The 25,315-nt window shown below is 42.1% G+C and overlaps 1 protein-coding gene across 3 annotated transcripts; it reads right to left on the reverse strand.

Annotated features, from left to right (window-relative positions):
- Positions 1 to 25,244, reverse strand: LOC115791996 (TSC22 domain family protein 1). Of its 3 annotated transcripts, none has more exons than XM_030746319.1 (3): positions 22,438 to 25,244; positions 3,362 to 3,413; positions 1 to 1,826 (listed from the first exon to the last, which is right to left on the reverse strand). In XM_030746319.1, the coding sequence occupies exons 1-3, from the start codon at positions 24,510 to 24,512 to the stop codon at positions 1,578 to 1,580; spliced, it is 2,376 nt and encodes a 791-aa protein (XP_030602179.1). In that variant the 5' UTR covers positions 24,513 to 25,244; the 3' UTR covers positions 1 to 1,577. The 3 variants fall into 3 exon arrangements, with proteins under 3 accessions (XP_030602179.1, XP_030602196.1, XP_030602187.1); XM_030746336.1 differs by lacking the exon at positions 22,438 to 25,244 and adding an exon at positions 6,756 to 7,042 and having other exon boundaries at positions 124 to 1,826; XM_030746327.1 differs by lacking the exon at positions 22,438 to 25,244 and adding an exon at positions 3,647 to 3,946 and having other exon boundaries at positions 124 to 1,826.
- Between the last annotated feature and the right edge of the window lie 71 nt (positions 25,245 to 25,315).

The following is a 25,315-nucleotide window of genomic DNA, read 5'->3' on the forward strand; positions in this document are numbered from 1 at the left end:
TTTTTCTTTTTTCTCTTTTTATTTGAGGTGCAACTGTCTAGTGCAATTGAAACGTCACATTTGTGATGGGCTGAGGAACATGCACAAAACATCAATTTACTTCTGCTGGGCATTTTCCTTTCCTTTTTTTTTTTAAAGCCAGATGTCTCATTGTGTTCAGCGCTCCAGTTGCACAACGAGCAACTCAAACACCTGGCTGTACAAAAAAAAAAAAAAAAACACAAAAAATAATAAGATTAAAAAAGAACTACACACGTCCCCAAATGGTTAAAGAGTCCAGATCATTTGAGTGAGTGAGTTTGAAGCGACAGCAGATACAGTACAAGGCTGTGTGTCACCGCAGGAGAGACAGCATCTTAGTGTGGAGGTAAAACGTCCTCTTCTGTTCCCACCCTGAGTAATGACATCACAGGTAGTTCAAAAAAACCTGGCAAAACCATAGATATATATACAAAAGTAGTAGAACAACTTAAAAAAAGGCTTCTATATATGTATCTATGGTTAGAAACCAGGCACTTGGCAGAGTTTAACTGGGAATTTTTCATCTATACAAAGTTCACTAGCTAGAAACAGTCATGTCCTATTGAACTGCCGTCCTGTCTTATTTTTTTAACAGACCACTTGGACATTAATTACATCAACAAGAGAAAAAAAACAAATAAACAAAAAAGACAAAATAAGCCTCTCCCAGCCCTCCCTAAAAAAACATTGATTCCCTGCATAAATCTTTAATGCTCCATCCAAGAAAGAGCAGGGAGGGTGCGTTAAGGGTGGGCGACGTGGACCTCAAGCTGAGTTCTCAAAGTGAACAATGAAGAGCAGCTAATATTTCATTATTATTATGTATTTATTTATGTTTTTTTTTTTTATGACCATCCTTCCTTGAAGAATGTCAAGACTGGTGATCCTCAGAAACCCAGGACTTTCCCAATCCAGGGCGGGTCGTATAAATCTTCTTTCGTTTGTTAAAAGTTTGAAAAAAGTGCGCATGGGAAAACAGAAAGATGAGTTTAAAAAAAAAAAAAAAAACTGCGCTGATGGACAGTTGAGGTGAGGTGAAGCAGCGGCAGAGAGGGGAGGCAAGAGACGATGGCACGTTTTCAGTGGGTCACGCTGCGAGGGATTCGACGGCACCGACAAGAGCCTGTTCGTTTGATTGGCCGGGCCCTTGTTAGCTCCTCCCACCCTCCTTTTCAGCCTTGAACAATGGCGACAGGGTCGGCTGCTGTCAGCTCTGTCCCTTCCCCCGCATCATCATCATCATCACAAACGCGATGATCAGCATGACAACAAGGATTGTCTGAAGCGGGTGGTAAAAGTTGGAGACGAGGCAAAGATGCGCGCGCACACACACAGACACACACAGACACACACACACACAGGTGCGACTCCAAAGTCAGTTAAATAAAATGTGCAACAAAAGAGAGTGGTTCATCCTCCGGTTAAGTCCGAGTGTGCGCTCCCTCAAACGGTGGCAGAGTCGGTTTTGATGTTAGAGTCCGTTCACAGTATGGCGAGACTCCTTCCTCCTCCTCCTCTTCTTTCTTCCATCCCCAGGGGGCTCTCCAGCGTCTGGGTTACGCAGATGTGCCGGAGTTCTGCATGGAGGGGCCGGCCGGGACTGGAGGCTGGGCGGCGCCGGTCGGGGAGCCACCGGTCTGAACTTGAGCCTGGAACTGAGCCATCTGCTCGGGGCTGGCCAGGGTCTTGAGCAGGTTGTTCTCCTGCTCCAGCTGTGTGTTGCGCTCGATCAGCTCTTTGATCTGCTCCTTCAGCACCTCCACCTCCTCGCGCACGGCGTACATCAGGTGGCTCTTGACCAGATCCTGAAGGAGAGGGAAGTAATAAGTAAATAATCCAGAAGCAAAACAAATACAAATATAGTTCTGAAATGATTTGTTTACTGGTTGGTTGTTCAAAAGAAAAATAAACTAGCATTCATTTTTAGGCTAAATACAAACAAACTGTACTAGTTCAGGCTTCTTAAATGTACATTTTTCCACACGTATTTTTTGTTTTTGGACCAGCAGGTCAGCTTTTGCATTTTATGTTTTTGTTGATATTTTACAAATTAATTTGGAAAATAACCCCTAATCATTTCTAATAGAAGGTACTAGAGTTCAACCTGAACTATGGTAGTGTTGCGCGCTACATGCCCATGAGTACGCAAGGGGCCCTGCAAAGCAAATTTTGTCTCTGTGTGCAAACGCCTGCCTGTCATGTGTCTGCAGCTGCACTTCATATCATTAATTGCACTAAAAATCATATTTAAGGGTTTATATTAAAACAAAGTGGCTAGGGATGACTATTTTTGTGCATCACTGCTATATAAATGTAACTAATTCATTATTTTCAATTTTATAAGCACAAATGGTGAAAACATTTGCAGGTTCTGGCATCGCCAATATTACTAAATACCATTTCCCTCAGATTTACGTCAGTGTAAAGTAAATATTTGGGCATGTTTTGTTCACTATCTGAGTAATTCTACACCTGCAAAAATCACATGGTTTACAGCAGAATTTACTGCAGAATAAAACCAGCAACATGCTGCCTGGGGGAAAATGTGTGACACAGCAAAGGCTAAATTAGCATCAGTCTTGCAGGGCTCGTGCCAGCTGTCTCAAGGGCAGGAAAAAAACAAGGGCAACATGAACTCCTACAGGAGCAGCTTCACAGATTATTCCCATGATGATGATGATGATGATGATGCCAGCCAGAGCAGTGCTGAATGGGGATTTGGGTTTAATAATCTGAGCATCCCCTCCTTGGTGGACCCGATCCTCCTCCTTCCCTTCCTCCTACCACCATCTCCTCCTCCCTGCCCTGATATGCAGCAGCTAGGGAACAAAATGTTCCTGCACCGGAGTGGGAGGAGCCAATCAGCGGCCGAGTTATTTATACCGCGCGGAGGGGAGGCTGCTGCTTGCCTAGCAACACTTAAGGGAGAGAAAGAGAGAAAGAAGGGGAGTATGTAGATGTATGAAAAGGGGGGGTCGTGTGAACCTTAGCCTGGCCCACATCCAGCTTCCAACAGGCTGGAGGTCATCGGTCCAAATCATGAGAGGAGAGAGCTCCCGCAAACCAGGAGCAGGTGCACAAGTGCGAAAAACTGCTTTTACGCATCTGCAAGCTTAATTTCTAGAAAGCCCTTTATTGTCTGCAGTAGTCGTGTTGCAGCTTTGTGTAGGGAAACCACATTACTTTGCAAGTATCACTTCACGGGCAGTGCAAGAAAACGCAGATATAAAAGCAGGAGGGGCCGTTATCGCTGTAGGTGATCGGGTTACATAACACCGCAGGCTGCACGTACGCGTAAAGCCAGAGAGCGGATTATTAAAAAATAGAAACTGTCACCTACCATTGCTTGCTCGATCTTGTTGTCGATGGCCACCACACTTGCACCCGACGAGCTGTAAAACAGAGAGGAAAACATGTTTGATGATGATGATGCAACATTGGCTAACCACTGCGGCTGATTTTTTAAGAGTGCTGAGAGGGCTTTCTCTGCCAAAAATTGGACAAAAAGGGGGGAAATCTGTTTAAGAAATCACGATTAGCGTCTGCAAAGGCAGCCCTGACTCCCACTGCACCTTTTCATATCTGCTAGGCACAGCTTAAAGAGAGAGCTCGTGCTGACATTTACCTATTGTCAACCCTGACTGATGCACTCTCCTTCCCAAGCGCAGAGGACAGAAACGAAATGGAGAAATTCCTCAGTTGACAAACGCCAAGGTCCATCGCCACTGCGTAACACTGGGAGTTCATGCTATCCCGTCCATTAAAACCCCCGAAGGCGACGCATCGTGTGTACAAACTGGGACTCCGGCGGTATAAAAGTAGAAAAAACAGCGCATTATTGAGTGCCGGATGCTGCGCCTGCACTCCGGACGACCAGCCGGGAGAGAGAGCACACAAAGACTAAGAGCAGCGGGCTGCAGCTCGGCGTACCACAGCTCCCTCTCTCCCCAATGCATGCGGGAAAACAGCGCCAGCAGCCCTCTGATTGGAGGAGAAGTTGGCTCATTTGCATAACACACGCGACAGGCTGGCGTCTGATTGGCGTAGAGGCAGCTTATTATAACAATATATGCGACATCTCTGTACCTGCTGCACCTTTCTCTATCAAAGAGAGGGTCAACACATCAGGGATGCTGTTCAAACACAAGCTTTGTACTTTTAAGAGCCCATTTTGCTTCCTCGCACCTTAAACTCGATATAATGTGCAGTCTTTTTGGAGTTTATACTTCAGTGCGGCCGCAGGTGTGACAAACCTTGATCAGAAGGTGTTGTGTGAAACAATGTCTCCCCCTATTGGGTGCAAATCATGTGTTAAACGCTCTGGCACACACACCTAGATTCATTACTGGCCCTACAACAGGCTCTGAGTGAACATTAGCAACTGACCATGACTTGACCCTGCAACAAAAAGCTGGTAAAATCTGACCTCAGCCCTGCTCAGACGTCAAGGACAAACATAAACATGAACAATCAAAGTCTGCTGAGTCTTCTTCCCCTTTCACGATAAAGAGCACAGCAGCTTTTTTGTCCTCTTCAGGTCTGATATGTGAATGCACTACTGTACAGTCATGCTGGCCCACCCTCTTTTCTTTGTTAGTGAGGAGGCGTTGTGGCACATCATTTATAAACTCCCTCTTGCTTTTCTTTTGCGGGAATAATGAGTCAACCGGAGGAAAACTCAGTGCCCACCATTTTATTTGTGTAACAGTTAATTATTAAAAAAAAATGACAGGCATTCCCCAAATTCAGTGCTTCAGTTAACAAAGGTTTTCTACGGAAGCCCATTTCTGCCACTGACTTAACTTTTATTTACTCATTTTACTTTTTGCCAAGCTGTCTAAATTTTGGGTCATTTATCTCAAAATTTTGACTTGCAGATGGTAATTTTGTTTGTCGTGGTGGAAACAAGCTTTTGTAATTTTTTGGTCAATTTTAGTTTAGTTTGGATTCTTTGAAGACATTAATTGAATTTTTTTTTTTAGAATTATCAAAAATATATTATGCATATTGGCATTAAATATATTTTTCCAGCCTTAGAAAGTAAAATTAAACCATATGAATTTCTTTTAAGTCCATCTGAAACATGACAGTTACAACTGTGTAACAATAAAAATGTATTTTTATTATTTAATTTAAAATATTTGTTTTTTGTCCAGAACTCAAGAGTTTCAGTGATATAAAATATTCACACCTGAGAACATAAAGTATTAATGTGTTTAGTTTTCTTTACCTGGAAAATGACAAGTTATTATTTACAACAGCTGCTTATTATTTAATTTCTGAAATTATTAATGCATTAACTATTACATGGTTTCACCATTAAAGAGATCAGTGAAAATTGGAAAATAGCTGAATTAATCCTGCATGTGTCACCATAAAAAAAGCTTTATATTCCCTTATTTTGATTTTGTTATTAACATAAAGGGACATCTGATATTTCTTATACACCCTTGTGTTACAGATTGATAATTACATTCTTGGATGTTGAAACAATATTAAAGGTTACGGGCTGATAATTAAAAAGATACCTGAAGCTCTTATTTAAAGAAATGTGCTAACTTTGTTTTGTCTTATAATCCGTATTATATTTCAAATTACTAAAGAAAGTACAAACCTCAGTTAATAAGCAGTTTAAGGAAAATAGTGATTCTATCAGGTAATGTAAATGTGTACGATTTGAAGATGAAGGAGTGGACACAAAAAAATGGAAGTGAATTTACTGGAAACAAATCATGAAACTATAACAGTTACTGTCCTTGGCCATCAGGTTGGGGTTTTCGGTTTGAGCTTTCATTGACTGACCACACACACGTAAGATACTTTAAACAGAGGCTTGAACAATCTCTGACTGCACGTCTGCACTCCTCAACCTGATTTAAGCACCTTAGTTGGGTTATATCCGTCCCTGGCACGGACATCTATTAAAAAGCAGGCGTGTGTAAACATGGGAGTGTGAACGCTGGAGATCAGAAACCTCTCTGAGGAGGAGGAGGAGGAGGAGGAGGAGTACAAAACCTGCGGCCTGCTAATTTCTGTGTTTCACTTCCTCCAGCTCTGTCATTGACTGCGACGGCTCAGATGAAGGAACTTTGATGGGATCGACTGGTTTTAGAGAAGTGGAAAATAACGTCTGCAGTGACTTCTGCTTTCTCTCTCCCCCCCCTCCTCATCCAAAGGAACAGTGTCACATAGTGATATTGGTTTATAAAAGGAAAACAAGTTGGGATAAAAATACTGTACACCCACTATAAAATAGGTCTTTTGTAGGGTAATTTGTGTGTTGTAAATATTGCATTTTTATTGGTGTCTGTTAGTGATGAATGGATCATCTGAGAAACTTGAACATGGTGCTTATCTCTGGCAGTTGAGATCGGAGGGAAAAATGAAACTGAAGATAAAACAGCTACGGCCAATCACGCCATCGTGCTCTCACACAGCCAAGCATTGCATGCACGTAAAGAAGCAACAACGCGGTGTCCCTGAATGCATCGGCAGCCCTTCAGAGCGGCAGAGCTGGAGTTTAAACAGGCTTGTTACAGACAGAGGTGGGAAACACAGTCACATGCTGATGCTCGTTTAGATCTGGAAACCGCACCACAACATCAACAGCAGCAATCGGACGCATCACAATACAGCCCACTGGTATCCACCTACATTTAACCCCCACCGGAACCTGACCCCCGCCACACCACTCCCGAGCCACCGACCACGTGAAACACCACAGCCATTGTTACCTCTTCAGATGCTGCTCCAGCTCCCAAAAGAGCAGCTTCAGGGCCATGGTGTCCCTGCCCTGCTCTGCTGCTCCTGCCCCGGCCAGCCCCTTCTCTCTCATTGATGCACACCTGCCCCACCAAAGTGTCCCCAAAGCAAACAACACTACCACCACCACTGCACCTCCTCCGTCCTCCTGATCTGCGTCCTTTGGCCCTGACCCCTTGCTCCCTTCAGCTGCGGGAGCTTCACATAGGGGTGTTTGACCAACAATGGAGACCAGGATGGAGCTAGGACTGTGAGAGGAGTGTGCGCACGTACAACAGGAGCGCACATTAGTGTGTTACGTCCCCTTACTTAGCCTGAATCACAAGTAGAGGCTGAGATGATTGGATATGTGGAGAGGAGACATAGGAGGGTAGGCAGTGATGTCACTGTGTAAGGAGTCACGTCACCTCCTCTTCTGTTGTTATGTAAACTGTCAGCAGAGATCAGGGTGATCCATCCAATAGGATGAGCTACTTTTGACCACACACCCTGTCAGCACGCTCTGGCCACCTTTAAGTCTCTCCTTTTGGCCTACACCTACTCTCTCTCCTTCATCTCTCCTGTAACAGCCTCTCTTTGATGGTGATAGGAGAGGTAAGCCCTGAATACACTAAAAACATCCACTGACTCATATTATAAAGACTCCTCAATTTATCTTGGGGAGAATGCGCATGTCTTTAGCTATCATGCAACCTCTCATCAGTGGTCGCAAACATGCTCTCAGTGTAGGTCTCAGCCTCACGTGTACCTCCATACTAGCAAAAGAAAAAACAAAAGGCTAGAAAAAGCACCAACGCATGCAGGCGCACACAAGGTCCACACTACTGTCTGAACAAAGGCCACCAAAGCAACAGAACTGATGCAGAGAACAAAATATTTAACAAAAATATATCAATAAATAAAAATCACAACCAACATCATCAGTCAGCAGTGCAGAAAGCAGCATCAGCTGTTGGCTTGAAGAAAAATAAAGTACAAAGTAGAAAAAGGGCAACCCTGAGTGAAGATGGCGAGGAGCTGTGGGCGCCACAAAATGGTGGAAAGGGGCTCACTTAGTGGAGTTTGTTGGTGGGATTCAGCTCAACACACGCAGTGAAATTATTAACCCCATTAGATGGAAGTCACATCATCTTTTCTTCCCTTAACTGCAAGTGCCACTAATCCCGGTAACAGTTGGAAGTTGGGCAGTATCGGAAATAATCAGTGCAATTACTTCTGACTTGAACCACCGATGCAAAACGGCCATCATTACGATGTTTCACAGAGGCCCGCACTGTATATCTGTACATTGTGTACTCGCAGTCAGTGTACGCATGCTCGTTTGGAACAAAAGGTCTGAGTTAAGCCTTCACTGATGTGGAAACAGTTTACCTTCAGCCAATCGCTGATGGCGGAACAGACTTGGCTAAGCCAATCATCGCAGACTTTGACATCATGACATCACAGATGGGCTGCTTTCATTCATTATGTATCCACATCCTTCTAAAGGTTCTGTATGTGGCCTGTACAAAAGGCTGACCCATATGTTAGTGTAATATACTGGACCCTGTAGACGAAGGCGACCGCGCAGTCTATAGTACTATGTAGTACTACTGACAGACAGCTGAGGTTTCAGGGACTTTAATAGCAAATTAAAATAATTTTAACTGGCTGTGATACTTTGTGTAAATTCCACCAAGCTATGAGACTTAATTAGTTTGGTAACGTGCCAAACTCTGCACAGAACAACAACAGGCAGGAGGCAGCGGTTATTTTAACTCCATCTTAAAACTCTAGAAGAGCACCTCCAGCCACATGCCGTGCAGAACCTTCACATATCTCTTCATTCAAGATGAGCGGAACAGCACCAACTTCATTTTCCACCTTTTTGTGCAGATCCTAGCAGCAGAGAAAATAGTGGCGGGATACATTTTTGCCACACCCTGTGGAGCTTACATAAGGGTGGATGCGGAGCCACAGTGTGGCAGCAAATGATGTGGGGATCATATATATGTATATATATTTAAATATACATAGTTACATATATTTGTATAAATATAACGTTTTGCTTTTTTGTGTTTGAATTCATTTTTAATGCATTTTCCACCCCTTTATATTTTAATTTAGTTTCCAGACTGGGTTTGCTCACTTCAGTTCAAATTTAGTTCCAAAAATATTTAATTTAAATAGTTTCAGTATTAATTTTGGTATCTTTTTATTTATATTTAAATACAAAAAATACATTTGTCAGGGACAAAAATATTTTCATATTATAATACACAGTCTGTCAGACGTCCCAGTTTTAATTAACAGATGTACCAAACCCTCCTCAGGGTCACACAGCCAGACTAATATTTAAAATAGACTAATACTCAAAATATTTTCTGTGGGTTTTTTTAGTGTGCAATCTTGTTGCGATTTATCATGATATCAGATTTTCACTTCAGGATTATCATTGGGTTTAAAAAGAAAAAATAAATTTAGGATGGCTGTACAAATTTGAAAAATGCAATAATTTTTACAGTCAAATTTATTATTTGAATAAAATTAATTTGGGGAAGTATTTTGTTACAGCAGTTAATACAACAACATTTGATGACATTTATGTCAAATTAATGCAACTTAAAACACAGGTGCATGATGGAAGAGTGTGTAAACATAACTGTACAATTATACAGTTATTTATGTTATAACGTGCATTACTGAGACATTATCTATTTTATTTTCAAATGTCACAGTTTTGGCAATATGCTCACTCTTACTCTTATACTCAGCATTGTTTCAGTTAGATTATGTTTCTCAAGACTAAATTTTATTTATATTTCAGTGAACTAAAATATATATATATATATATATATATTTCTTTTCCACCCTCTTTCAGTTTAATTTGAATTTTTCCTAGATTCTCAACCAAGTGTTTGGACATTCCTGTAAAACATTGGGGGATGCACAGTTAAACTTCAGGTACTATCAGTTTAAGCTGCAAGACAGGGATCATTAAAACTAAAAACAAGAGGACATAAAATATTCTGTAAATGCAAACAAATAACACTGTTCTGTGAGGGTACAGGAAGAAGAAAGGAAGAAATATAGATAGATGCCACAAACAAGCAGAGCAAAGGATATCTTTAGGCTCTAGTGGCTTTACGTTCTAGAAAAGTGAAAAATCAATCGCACTAACAGCAGCCTAAATGCCCTTTAGTGTATTTTACCTCCCTTTATCCATGTTCTGCTTCGTAAAAGCATCCAGCTGAGAGTAAGTAGTGCTTCCACCTCATTTTTATTGTGTGGTTTGAGAGAAAGCAGAGCTGGGCAACGGTCATTTGGGCTACAACATGTGTATTGGGGGGGGTATGGAAACAGATCTCACTGTATGAAAATACGAGAGGGTTTGATAGCAGAGGACATTACAGAGCAGCTAGAGCGCAATAGCATTCAGAAAAGCCCAGCAAAACTCACAACTAGAAGCCAGAAAATTTCTAGACACACTAGTACCTCACATGATTATCCACACACTTTGATATTAGGCTTATCCCTCAAATAATGTTCCTCTGCTTCCATCTTTTTCCTAACATCCCCCCCACCCCAAAAATCAGGTCGCATGCTGCGCTGCGATTCGCCCACCTCCTTCCACATCACTTCTCCTCAAGTATTTGGTAGGCGTGAGCTTGTGTGCATCTCCCTGGGCATGTACATCCTGTGTGTGTGTGTGTGTGTGTGTGTGTGTGTGTGTGTGTGTGTGTGTGTGTGTGTGTGTGTGTGTGTGTGTGTGTGTGTGTGTGTGAGAGAGAGGATATGTTTGCAGACCGGCAGAATCCGGTTTGGGAGGCTTTTAACTGTGGCCTTTGCTCAGTAACAGACAACAACTCAGTTAAGAAAAGGAAGTCTGCTTTTATTTTTCCAAATCTGGACAAAACCAAAAGGTGCACCGGTAAATATTTATTAAAAAAAACAAAAAAACAACCTTGTTTCATTACATAAGTGAATCTGAAATTGCAAAAGGGTTATTTTGCCATTTTGAAGATGTAATTCCCGATTAGGAAAAGGTAGCAATCAAAGCTGCCTTTCTACCTGTCTGCAGCCGAGGATAATCTGCCTTGATCTATGCCCAAACACAGACAAAACTCCAATAAGTCTCATGGCATCACAGACCTTCGGGGCTGAAGCTCTGTGAAGCGCAAGAGAATCACTCTCTGCCGCGCACGCAATGCCTTACATAACCAGCCTCAGTGCCATATGAGCCAGGAACGAGAGGGAAGACCGTGAGATGAAGACTGAGCTACTAGTTAGTGATGGTGCACATGCAGATGTGCCCTCTTCTCCTGATAAATGAGGTACTAACATCATTCTCATCATCTGCCGTACAGCTGGGAGGAGATATTACAATCAGAAATAATCCAGGGAGGAGACACCATCATGTACGACTGCAACTAACAGCTTAATTAATCTACAGATATTTATCCTTGAATGAGGTCATGTGATTAGCTCGGTTTGTGTGTTTGTGAGCAGTAGAAGGCCTCGGTCACACAGGCCTAGAGACCAATCAGCAACCCCCTGATAGTTGCTAATGGAAAAAAGGTGTGATTCCCAAATGGCTGGTGAGCGGTTGCAAAGAGGGTGCTGCACTAAAAACCTCACTGTCATTTATCTGCATGGAAGAAGGCAACTTGTCTGCAAACACTTGCCAATTACTTACTGAGCTGTAGTAACCCTTGTAAACAGACACAAATTGGAAATAGGGAACATTTGCCATCAAAGTAAAAGTTGTTCCTTACAACTGCAACCAATATGCTTCAAATGGCACTTTTATTTTGATGGCAAATGTTCTCCATTTCCAGTCCGGGTCGCACTCTTTGCAGTTGCACTACCAATTAACAAGCAGTTGTAAATAAGCCAGCGTCTTCCATGCAACCTATGGGAGACTGTAGCAATCTGGTAGTGACCAAAGCAGTCACATGGAGGTTTTCAGTGCAGCACCATATAACTTTTTGCAACCAATTCCATCTAGCGATGGCCAGCAGCCACTTGCAACTGGTTGGGGAATATGTATATTTTCCTTGCAACCAGCGGTTGGCAGCAGGTCGCCGACTGGTCATTAGGCCTGTGTGACTTGGGCCTATTCATTCAATTTTACAAGAGGTGGGCCTTTGTCCAAAATTAGATGTGAGAAACTTTGCCCACTCAGAAATTTTTGGAAGGACTATACCACTGAAAGGACAAGGAAAAAAAGGAAAAAATTGGGACGTGTCACCATAATGTTCTCCAAATATCAAACTAAACTGAATCCACACACTCAATTCATACCTGGTGTAGAGGGAATTTCCAGCCTTGCTCTTGTAATCATTTTCTTTTTTTTTTTTTTTTTTTTTTTTTTAAAGCCTGTCATGTCTGGTAGATCTTGCAAGCAGAACTGTGATCTGAATGCGTTGTTGTGCCAAACATATTTGCTATTTCAAGATGAGCTCTATAGGTTCTCAATAGGCTCTTCTTGTTGATGTTTTAACCCTTTATTTTATCTATCTGAGTTATTTTTCCACATACTATGTAACAGCCAGAGCTGACAGGCTGAAGAAGAGGAAAATAAAGAGAAGAAAAAGGGAGAGAGAAAGGGAGCAAAAAAAAAGGGGAAAGAGCACAAGTCTATTAATCAGATACTTCATCACTTTAACATATAAAAAAATACTATCAATACTTGCAAAAATAAATTTGTGTGTGAAAAACATCTTGTAATCATTTTCAAAAACCTGAGATGAAGCCAACAACTTACTTTGTTAGATCATCCGCCCAAAACCTAAAGATATTCTGTTTACTATCACAGCAAAGGAGCAAATCCTCATGTTTAGAAATTCAGCAGGAAAACCAAATTTTTTGGCAAAAATAATATTTGGCTGCCACTAAATTGATCTTTGACCAATTAAATCATCAGTTGTCAATCATCACTTTACTATTAAGCTTGTGAAAATGGCAGGACTATGTAAACAATGCCTGTAATTCCAGTAGGTGTTGTAAACCTATTGTTAAACCCTCTGAATCAAAGCTCAAAGTCCACACTTCAAATTTCAAAATACTGTGGCTGAGTATACAAGAAATATAAGTAAAATTATGTCAGTGTCCAAATATTTGCAAGCCTGTCTGTATTTCTGTAGTAGTAAAATTCTTTCCAAGCGCACATAATGTTGACCCTTCCCCATCACCCTTTATTCACTATAATCCATGCATTAAAACAAGTATTATACAACCAAATATTACACAATCTTGGACACAATAACAATTTAAAGGAAGGAAGTATTACCAAGCCTCAGTTACATGGATCTGCACAGTGCTTTGTTTTATGTTAGAAGACTCAGCGGAAACACAGAAAGCTTGCTGTAACCATGAGGATCTTCTCAGCAGCTGCTGAGAAACTTCTCTCTCTCTGCGGTGCACAGGCATCATGTAGCGAACTTAATGTGTTTGAACAATGAGAACCGCAGAGGCTCTGACAATAAACAGAGCGAGCTTCACAAAGAATTATGATTTTACCACTTCACTTTTTTTTTTTTTTGGGGGGGGGGGGGGGGGGGGGGGGTAGAAAGAAACTAGAAGGGAGACGCTCAGGAGAGCAGGTGTAGGGTAATGATTGCACAAAGCATTGCATGAAGCCCCCCCCACCCGAAGAAACACAGCAATATCAAACTACAGCAGAGGAGTTCACCCTGAAGTTTATTTTGGGACAAAAACCCCTCAGCACTGAAACCACAATACAAACATTGCCAACAACATATTCCATCTTCCCCTTACTGAGATTCCCATGTGGAGCTGTTAATGCTGGCTTAAAGCATGCTAGTCTGATGGAAGCTGTTGTTCTGGTAATAAGTGAACTGGAAACACATCACAGTGATGGGGCTTATTTTGTGTTCATGATCCAATCACAATCAAGCCATCAGACTCTGGTAAAAAATTATTTATTCGTAGCATTCTGGCAGTATCTCGCTATAATACACAAAATCTGTCTGTTTCTTTGTAGTTGAGCAACCAAATGTGGCACAGAGGTACATCTGAAGGTTCTTATCTATATCAATTATTTTGCCATCACAGTGCCTGGCAACCATTGACTAAAAAGGCTTGATTTACGCACCTACAATGCCTGATGAAAGCATCAGTTACAGCATCTCAGTTATAACCAAAGCTGAATTATACTTGCACAGCAACCTAGTAATGTGATAAAAAATGACCCATTTTTTGCATATAAACAACATCCACTAACCCTATCTTTAAAAATTCTCTCAGTTTGATTTAGTGGATCAGTTTTTAACCAACAGCACAAACAATACTGCAGCACGGTCATGTGCTAGTATCCAGTAAACTATAATGATATTGGTGGTTGTATTAATTTATTAACTCTTAATGAGGAATTCTAATAATAATAATAATAATCTCATCCGGCAAATGCTAGAGAGCCTTTCATGCTCAGACCTCAAGTCTCAGAGATGGTTTCATCCCAATAGGTATATACCAGCACTTCATCAGGCCATCAGTTCTACCCCAGCAGAATGAGATCTACCTCACTATAAACTTGCACTACAGCCAAGATGCCACAAAAATCTGCCATATCTTGAGCAATTTGTACTATATGCATTTTTATATCACATATTTGTATTTTTTGTTAAAAAAAAAAAAAAAAAAAAAAAAAAATCACATTTATATATTTTATAAAGGAGATTTTTTTTTAATTTTAATTCTTCATTTTACTGTGTATTTATGAGAAATTGCCATTGAAGGAATTAACTTCAGTGAAATTCAATTAGCCGAGATGAACAGCAGATAATGGATAAATTGCTTGACAGGATTTTTGCTTGACAGTAATTATTTAGTGTCTACTACATGTTAATTTAATATATAATGGCAAAGTGGCAACGATCTTACAAAATACAAAAATATTTTAAAGCCAATATTATTGACTCATAACATATTAAAGGACAGTCAGGAGCAATCATGTTTAAATCCAGAGATGTATTTTTGAGGCTTTGTGTGTGTGTGTGTATATATATATATATATATATATATATAACTGATCAGTTATACATCCTTACAGAGTTTGTTGTGTGACACTGTGGGGATTGACCTTTAAAATAACAAATGGATCCAATATTTTTGTTACAAAAAAAAAAGGCTATTCTACTTAACATGGCCTGGCATTATGACCATACTACTCAATCATTTCCACATTTTGAAATTTTACAATTTTCTTTCCTGCTCTTAATGTCATAGAGCCCTTGTCATCTCATGCAGAGCAGCCCCATCCACTTGGTGTTCAAGCCTTCTGTTTGTGATGAGCATGCAATCAGAATAAAGATGGCTTAAAGGACAGGACACAGAGGATGATTTTTTTTTTGAACAGTGAGTGCAAAGCTACTCCAAAGGAGTCAAAGTACAAAAATATGTTGCTAGAAATTAGCATAATAGACATCTCTAAAGGGAAATTTAAAGAAGATGCATTTCTACAGCTTGGCCAAACCTACTGAACATGGCTAAAATTAATTTAAAAATAAGCCGTATGCTTTGGGTTGTCAGTACTTTAAATACTCATTCAAGAGGTTTAGCTGTGATTTTTTTTTTTCCTGGAGGTCGGCTTTAATTGAACTGAAAGAATGTAAGCTGAGCATATGGAAGCATTTTGCTTCTGCCTCAGCCTGTTTAATCACTACTTTTGCGTAGATCCTCTTTACATCTGCAAAAACAAATCTTTTAGCAGTGTAAGCATTCTCCCACTTCCTACCTGTGCTAAGGATATGAAATTACTTGCTCAGTTACCTACGGTAAATGCATGCATTCATGTGAGATATCATTACATTTCTCACCTCTTTGGTCAGTGTGAGAAAAGGAAAAAACTGAAAGAACACACCACTACAGTTATTGTGACACAGCCAGTTAAAATCATAAATGTGCCTCCTCTTCTGTGCTCACGTTTTCCCCTTACTCCAAAAGCCTGAAGGAAAACGGCAGCTCGCTCAGTGCCAATAAACTCTCCCTCCTGTAGACAGCTACAAATTCACACACACACACCCACCATAAACCACGCCAACAGCTCTAGTCACAAACGCGCTTCTACATGCATGGCCCCATATTTCAAGCTCTCTGGCGTGGGACTTTCTTCAAGAGCATATAGCTCTGCATGAGGGCACAAGGCGAAGAAACGTGACTCTCGTCTGCTTGGTGCTGCCTGCCCTAAAACCCCAACACATGGTGCCCAAAACAGAACCCGTCAGAGCCAGTGGATGCTCTGATCTGGATCTCAACACACCCATCAAGAGGCATTTTCAGAGATGACAGCAGAGTCTCAAAGATGACAAAAAAAAATGTACATGTAGAAATCAAATATTTACATGCTAAACAAAGCATGCTCTTGCAGGCTGCACCTGATATAAATGGACAATAACCTATCCCATTTTAAAGTTCACATTTTTTTTTTTTTTTAGCCACAAGCTGATGCAAATATGCTAGAAGTTGTGAATCCATCCCAGAAATAACCTCTAATGCATCTCAAACCCGTTTCAAGGACATATAACAATCCCTGCATGCAGTAACCATCCAAACTGTTGTTATGTGCTGATTTGACAGTATGCACAGAGAAGATCTAAAACCACTCATTTTGTTTGTGCAATGTATGCAGGAAGGATGTGTCCGCTGAGCTGTTAGGTCAGTGACTCTAAAAGCGTAATATGGTTATGTAAACAACCGTCATTCAAGCTGGGAGCATTTATGAACCCGCACTGCCACCATGTGGTTTAATGGCAGAACAGCAGAGTAGACCGACAGTCGAGCTGACGTCTCTGCTGAAGCGCAACTTGATGCCAAAGCTAATTATCAGAGAAACAACTTAAAGGCCATCAGGTGTGATTTATCATTCATGACAGAAAAGATACCGCCCAGTAAATCAGAAGCAGGGTGAAGCAGTTGGTTATCACGAAGCTGCCCTCTCCAACGTCGACATTTACAGGAACCGCAGAACAGGAATGACAACTCGATAAAAGGGAAAACTGCCGAGCACTTACGGCAGTTTACATTTATAATAACACACCTGCAATGATGTGCTTGGGTGTTGAAAAGCAGGAGAGGAGGCCGGCCAGCTCGACACAAATTCTGCTGCAGTAATTCACTCAGGATAATGCAAGACCTCACAGACATCATTTGTTTAGAGGGAAAAACTTGTGCTCATGAACTCAGTGAGTTTAACCTCTGAAGCTCTTTGTTATCTTCTAAAAATGGCCGCAAACATCATTAATTCCCATTGGCAAAAACAAAGCCATCTTTTTTTCCAGAAAAACATCTCAGGAAACTTTGACCTCATAGGTCTGTCTGATCGAAGCTGGGTTTATCATAACAGTGGTTACTATTTGGAATGCCGAGACACAGTAAAATGAGTCTAACATGTATGCAACAGCACAAAAAAGTAATGGATGAAATGTATATAGTTTTATCATCAAAGGCCCTGATTGGGATTTTATTGATTTACTTAATGATACTCACCAATAGTCATCAATGCTAAGACATAACAGTAGTTATGGCTAGATTTGACAGACTAGCAAGCTCACCGATAATAATAATATTTTTCTTCTTAACCTTGTACTGAGGTGGTGTGAGGATGTTCAGTAATGTGCCTCTGCTTCTGGCAACAGTGACAATCTCCTTGCTGAAAATATTGATAGCTATGAGGCAGTTTATTATTGTATAAAAGCTTTAAGCAGGCTAACTTGTAAGGAGAACACTGGTATTGCCCTGCTTACCTGAAACTGCCTCTTGACATTTATTGCCTTTCATTTAGCTGCATTCTCATTAAATGCAGTAAAACTAGCAGGTGCTTTCTAATGGTTGATACTTCAGTAATGGCAAGACTTGAACCAGTAACCAACTAAAAACCAGTCTTCAGTACCCATCTCTGCCAAGCATTTGGATTTGATTGACAGGGGTAGTAAACAACAAAATACAGCTTCAAATTACAAAACAGTGATGACAAGTGTGCAAGTTTTACAGGCAGTAAATCACTAGATTGCACCTCTAGCTTTTACAGCACCAGAGGATGAAGTCATACGGATAAATAGCCTCATAAAATACACTGCAAGCAAACCGAAAGCTCAGGTAACTTTGACATTCAGTCAGCTGAAAGTCTATATAAGCACATGACAGATTTACATACAAGCATCCTATATAAAAGGAAGTATTTCTATATTTATGGTGTGCAAATGAAATAGATTTGCACAGCTAAGCATGCACACTGTGCCTCAAAACTAGCTGCAGAGTCAAAACTACCGGCCTTCAGTACCCATCCCTGAACTAACAATGCAGATAACTCACTACCTAAAAGAAAGAGACAAACACTATCAGCAGAAACTGTAGTGAAAGCTGCACATCTTGTGGCTTCAAAGAACTTCAGCTTGAACTTACTAATGCTACTGTGGTGCCAAGCAAGCTAAAGAGGCACCTGGAAGCCAAACACCTAAAAGAGCTGGATCTGAACCCAACCCAAGTTGGTGAGAAATATCTGATAACGTGATGGAGGCGAGTTATGTGCTAGTGGAGTTTACTGCAAAGATCAGGGGTTTAAACATTTTTAAGGGGGCATGACCTCCTTCAGAAGCTGTTTTAATCAATCATTAACAATTTAAAAAAAAAAAAAAAAAAAGATCCACATTGAAGTCTACTGCTATAGCATCAATAAACGAATTTATTTTCCCTAACAAAAAAAAACAAAAAACAAACAAACAAAAAAAAAAAAGACATTTAACTCAGTTCCAACACTGAAATCAAGAGTTTGTGATACAACTACACTGGTTAATTCAACTTATATTAAGTGTCCTTTTTAAAAAGTTGATTTCTTTCAACTTTAAATATAATTTAATTGCAAAAATAAATAAATCTGTACTGAACTAAACATGGTGCAGCCTGGCAAAGTGAATTTGGAAAGAAATCTGAAAGACTAAATGCATCAAAATAATTATTTGTCACCTTGCTTATTTCATTTTAATAAATCAGTCTAAGACAAAACTATAATTGAAATTAAAACACAAATAATTGCACAGCCCACATCACATTTCCCCCCTGGTTATTTGCATGCCCTGCAGTTTGAGAACCACTGACATTGAGGCTGTTTTCCACAGGTGTGCCTGATGGTTTGCCTTGAACACAAAGTGTTTGAAAGCCACTCACCTAGAACACACTGTTCCAACAGGAGCAGCTGGCATGAAACAATCAATGCCACTGAAGGAACCAGCAGAAATGCTACGTGGAAATGACCTCAGAAGTTTCATTCAGGACCTAGCATTGCTCAAAACAGCGCATTACATTTAACATGTACACACAAAAATACACTAAGACATTCCTTGAGATTGGATAGTGTGACGCTGACAGGCTTAAGTTTCTATTTTACACTTTAATCTGCCGTCTCAGTTTGTTCGTGTTAGTCATGGTTCAAAAATGTGTATTGCACTATGACTCAGTTGTAAAGATTAATACCACTGCCAATAACAGAGCAGTATGCGCTTATGCTTGCTTTTGCCAGGTTAAAAAAATAAAATAAAGCAGGATATTATTTGCTTTAGACTCTTTAACTCAAAAGGTACCCAGAGCAACTTTTCTTTGAAGGCGGCTTTAGTCATATTTAATCTTAGCCATCGGGGACTTCCTCTGCTTTGTCAAAGCTTAGTTATGAATGACAAGTCAGTTAAAAGCAGGTGTGCCGATATTAGCAAACATGAGTCAGAGCCGGTATAACTACATATATGCTGTTTGACAGGTGGCTTATTATCATTACAACCAAGATCTGAAGAGCCCGAACACCTCATATGAGCACTTTTCTGCTAAAATATCTAAAAGAAAGTCATTGAATAAAAGGAATAAATAAGGAAAAGAATAAACTCTGATGCCATAAATCAGAGCAGATCGAGGCTCTTAATGATTTATAACATTTGGATTTCACTGAACAGGGTTATAAAACAGAATAAAGCTTCAAGATAAGACGCAATGCTGCTAATATAAAGTTGACCAAAAAAAAAAAAAGCTATGAGAAAGTTTTACTGCCAGTAAATCACAAGATTGCACCTCTAGCTTTTACAGCTCCAGAGGATGAAGTCATATGGAAACATATCCCCATAAAATACACTGCAAGCAAACCGAAAGCTCAGGTAACTTTGACATTCAGTCAGCTGTAAGTCAAAATAAGCACATGACAGATTTACATAACAACATCATATATAAGGGAAGTATTTCTATATTCATGGTGTGCAAATGAAATAGATTTGCACAGTTAAGCATGCACCTGACTCAAAACTACCTGCAGAGGTTTAAGGGAGGCTACTTTAAGGTTAGTGTTTTCTCTGCAGACACACTTCTACACACAGTTGTCAACAGAAATGGAGAAAGGTGTGCGGAGGACAGAGACAACAGGTATATAGTCTACTGAAAGTGTGTGTGTCTGAGTGTGAGTGAAAAGGTCAGGAGTGTTTTCTTTCTACTCTGATATCCCAAAGTTCAATTACACCAGGCTAAAATTCAGCCCTTGGGAAGCCCCTGGTCTTGTTGAAAGCACTAATTAAGATCACAGGGAAGATATAAAAACTGACAGCCAGCAGGTGAAATGAGCAGAATCCTGCACAGACACACCCTCACATCTTTATTTTATAACTTGGCAGTGGCCGTGTCCACAGCTGTGCTAGATCAGGCGTTTTCAACATCCTGACAGCTGCAACGTGAGGCTTTTAAAGAGCCAATCTGGACTCTTGACACGCAGGCAACAACACACAGTCGGTTCTAATATTGAGTGTGAGCACGACTGATTGCACTTGACAGGAAACCAATCACCCTAGATAACGAGTTATTGTTGACTTAAAGTTGGAAAGAGATATCGGAAACCCTTTGGAACACATTTTTCTCAGCGATAGATAATGACATGCATACAAACAGTCACACAATCTGAAGATACTGCACTAGTGCTGTCAACAATTTCCTCCCCTTCCTGGACAAAAACTACATATCAAAAAGTCAAAAATTCTAATGCAATTGAATGTGTTCAAACCATCACTAAGGGACAAATGAGGTTTTTATACTTTGAGATCCTAACACAAAGTGCTGCATTTACCAGTCCATGCTCACTGTGCTCATTTCTCCCCTCGCTCTCATTAGTAAATGTTAGTTATGGTCAGGGTAACAACCTGTAGAGGGAGAAAAAAAAATCTGTATCTTAAGAATGGAAATATAATAAATGCCTTGTGTCTAAGAGATTGCCTCAGACAACTGGCATGACACACTGATGCTTTCATGAAGAAAGGAAACAGGAAAAAAAAAAAAAGAGAGAAGGTGACAAAGGGAGTGGTAAAGAAAGCTGTGACAGTAACAGAAACACAGCCTGATTGCAGCATGACAGGACAATGACTATAAACAAAGACATGTACACACACCGAGACTGTCTGTTGCTGCAGGACAGTGGCTGATTCATGGCAAGAAAAGGAGCTGACAAACGGACAAACAGACGGAAATGCACATGCACACGGCCTTGATGGGGTGCCACGAATTGCTGACAAAAGCCTCCACAGCGAATACAGTCCTGTTCTGTCTGTGGCTCAATATTACTAAGATTACGTCAACATTAAGCCAGCAATCATTCCTCTCTCTGTGTCTTGAGGTTGGACACAAGAAGACAGCTGAAAACATAATGTGTCAAACCTGCTGTGCTGATTAATCAAATTCAGCTGTGAATTCTCTCTTTTGCTGCTGACAATTTGGGCAAAAAAAAACTTTATGCACTTGTTGCCAACAGCTGGTTTAAAAAAAAAAAACATAAAACACAATATCCACAGAATATGTTGTGCATTTCACCTATTGGTGTTCAGTGGAGGCTGGCAATAGTCAGTCGAAAACCCTCTACACCCCGGGGGTGTTACTGTACTCAACATGAATCTCCTGCTTAACCAGCACACAGGACAGCACTGTGGAAACAGGAGACTGCTTCCATGACAGCGCTCTGTTCCTCTGTTGCCACAGTTTATCAGATTTATGCAACACAACTTTAAAGTGCAGTCTCTGAAAGATTAACATTTCCACAGCATCTTCAAATGGGTCAGCGACTCCATTTAGACCAAGTTTGCTTTTTTTTTTTTTTTAAAGAAACTACCTGCAACTGCATTAACGACTGCTGAGCATTTGGTACATGTACATATAAATAAATAAATAAATGCATGGGGGCCCCCTTGGGGTGGTACAAACCAAGAGATCTGGTGTCTAATAAAAGATTAAACCTAAGGGGAGACTGAAGGGAAAGGAGACTCATAGCCTGAACAACAGGCCTTTTGTGATACAAAGAGTGTCCGGCTGATGGAGGTGGATGGAGGGTCAAATGGGGCAAAGCATCTGCTGAGTCACCAGCACCCTCAGTGACTCAGCAGCTCCATAGCCACTGTTGTTTTACAACAGCAGTGTCCAGTGAGCTTTTTTTAAACTTACTGTCTATTGATGGCTGTCAGAGGGACCGCAGGGGACCCAGCACATGTGACATTGAACTTCTAGTTCTTAACAAGAAAGGTTTTTGTTTGTACCTCAGCTTTACCTACAATATATCACAAATAGCCTTTTTTTTTAGTTAAAAACCTTCACAGTTTACATTAGAATAAAACATTTCAGGTAGCCCAAGTCATTCATCCTCACCTGTCCTCCTCTCCTTCACCATGATGAGTCCTCAGGCCTGCAGCCACCATGAAGGCGCTAGCCTCAGCTGACATCCCCATATGGGCCAGAGTTCCAGCAGCCGTGCCAGCTTCCACTGCCCCCTCTACACCTGCCACAGCCCCCAGCCTGGGCAAGCCCAGCAGGCCTTGGTGCTGGAGTAGAAGCTTCTGGGCGTCCTCCAGCTGGGATGTTTTTATTGAGCTCCCTCCAGCAGGAACATGGGTGAAGGGTGTGCCTGGTGTGAGGATGGGCTGCAGGTCAGCCTGCAGTGCAGTCAGAGGCATGTAGGGGGTCCCATGGGTGGGTACTAAGGGGACAGTGCCAGCAGAGGGGGGCTGGATTTGTGGCTGTGGGTGAGGATGGGGTGGAGGTGGGAGGGTCTGTAACTGTCCTACAGCAATGGTTGCCGGAGGAGGTGGGGCAACCTGACCTTGATGGGGCAGCTGCTGGGTGATTGGTGGATGTGCTGCAACCCCTGGCACTGGTGTCACAGAGATTCCAGCTGTGATATGTGGCGGCGGAGGTTGGACTTGTGTCTGGAAAGGTGCAGTGGGCTGGATAAAGTCTGGTTGTCTGACACTTGCTGGGGCCATGACACCTGCTTGGAGCTGAGGTGCAGGGTACCCTCCCTGGGGTTGAGCCTGGTGGGGATCCACAGAATAGGGCACCTGATGGGGTTTTACAGGTAGAGGCTGACTCACACCAGTCTGTGGTGTCACCTGTGGGGATGCTGGAGGGACACTGACAGGAACCACTGGCTTCCCTGCAACAACCTCCTGAGGTGAAACATAGGTTAGAGGAGTGGTTTGTGCCAGTCCCTGCGGTGGACTCTGTATGGCTTGTGGACTAGTGAAGTCCTGGCTTGGCGGCTGATAGGGCTGCAGCGTGTGAGGTGGCTGTACAGCAGCTATGCCTGGACTAATCCCAGCATTACCTGCCTCAGTGTCTGCAACCACCTCTGCACCTTTTGGTGTCTCCGATGTAGCTGGATGAGGAATCTCCTTTTCATAATACTCTGTGCATGTCCATCTTCCTTTGCGGAACGGTTCTGAGTTAGTGTCTAGTTTGACCACCCTGAAACGAGAGCCAGTGGCTGTCTGAGCTTGGGTGTGGTGGGTTTGAGTGCTGGGAGCAGCAGATGATGGACCAGTTCCTCCACCAACAGCAGCTACCTGCCCACTCACATTAGCATTGTCAAAACCTGCAAGATGAGCTGCAGGAGCAGCAGCAACAGCAGGTACATTAGAAATGTTCACATTGCCTTGTATAGGTGGATCAGTGGCTGTTGAACCAACAACAGGGGGTGCTGGTTGGCTTGCCACCCCTGCAGGTTTAGTATTATCAAATACTGGTGGCCTCTGAGGCTGGTTAAGACCAACTTTGGAAACTATAGATGGGCTGGAGCTTGCCAAAGGAGCAATGGGAAGTGTTGGCAGTGATGCATCACCTCCCCCTAAGCTGTCAGAGTGATGATGGTGGGCCTGGCTGTGGTGCTGAGGATAGTATTGATGATGCACAGTTCCATTTACCATAGACAGGTGATGCTGAGACCCCTGGGAAATAGAATGAGGTTGCAGGGGTTGCAGAGGCTCATTTGGTGACACAAGTCCAGGTGTGTCGACTCCATGGAGGCTGTTCAAAGTCTCGTCAGAAGAGCTCCTCTCCGGCACACCTGTATCAGTAGCCTTTGACACAGACACATCCAGCATATCAGAGGAGGATAGGTCCTCAGTGTGGGACTCATCCATATCATCATAGCTCTCTGTATCATCTGCCAAACTGTTGTTGCCGCTCACGTTTATCTGAGCGGAGGTGACACTTGTTATCTGGAAGCCGCTTTTCTTCTTCACCTGTGCTCCAGCCACTTGGGACTGGGGCTGGTGGTGGAGTCCGGGAGAAGAGGATCCAACCTGGGTTGGATTGTCGTCAACGGCTCCGCTGCCACCGGCTGCTGAGGAGGCAGGGGGCGCGCCGCTGCTGCCTCTCCTGTAGTGGTAAGCCGTTTTCCGGCTCCCGGTCCCTGACTGGTCTCCGGAGAAGTCCTGATGGTGCATCTTTATGGCGAAGGAGTTTCTCGTGGCCAAAAAGCTGCGCTGCCTACTAGCTACCACAGATAACGAGCCATAAGTGAAGAAGTCATGTGATTTATGTACCTTAAAAACCAAGCCAAACGTCCCCAGCTGCAGTTAGGCTAAAACGCAAGCTTACAGGCGGCGATCCTCCTCCTAACTAGACTATCAGCCCGGGGTCAGGAAAATAAAAATCACTATAATCGATTACAAAAATAAATAAACAAAGAGTGCGAAATTTAGCTAGCCGCTGGCTAGCTATCGCAGCGTTGGGTCAATTAGCTACGCTCCTCCGGAACTTCGTGTACCCTTCAACCCCCCCCCCCCCCGCCCCCGATTACGACTATTTCTGCGGATATTACGGTCACTTTAAGCACGGAGAAATAAGTCAAACCGTGAGTAAATTCAGCTGCGCTCAAGTGGTCTTCAAAGTGAATCTACAAGCCTCTTAGCTGGCCGGTGCGTGTCGCAGGAAACCAGGCGTCGCATCCATTCCCTCTCCCGGACGTAGAGTCTCCTTTTACCCACCCCCGAGACTAAAAATGAACCCGACACGCCTTCTGCTCTCAATGGACGACGGTGTCTGAAAAATATCCGTCTTTGCAGTGCTGAAAAGTTCTCATCAAATCCATCTCAGGTTGTCGTATGGCATCCGTGTTTGCTGTCTCATTGCCGGTGAGCAGAAGCAGCAGCTAACGGGCTGTCAGTCTCAGAGGAGGGAGGAGGAACGCAAACATAACCACTGCGCATGCGTGTCCCTGCCCATTTAGTTGCACTGGTGCAACGTT

Source organism: Archocentrus centrarchus, chromosome 2 (assembly GCF_007364275.1).
Source record: "Archocentrus centrarchus isolate MPI-CPG fArcCen1 chromosome 2, fArcCen1, whole genome shotgun sequence".
NCBI lineage: Eukaryota > Metazoa > Chordata > Actinopteri > Cichliformes > Cichlidae > Archocentrus > Archocentrus centrarchus.

What these genes read in the sequence shown, in the direction of transcription:
- LOC115791996 (XM_030746319.1), bottom strand. Translation starts at nt 24,512, where the DNA reads ATGCACCATCAGGACTTCTCCGGAGACCAGTCAGGGACCGGGAGCCGG. An exon ending in GGTGAAGGAGAGGAGGACAG is followed by an intron (nt 3,414 to 22,437) that starts GTGAGGATGAAT and finishes TCTGTTTTACAG; the next exon opens with CTCGTCGGGTGCAAGTGTGG. An exon ending in ACAAGATCGAGCAAGCAATG is followed by an intron (nt 1,827 to 3,361) that starts GTAGGTGACAGT and finishes CCTCTCCTTCAG; the next exon opens with GATCTGGTCAAGAGCCACCT.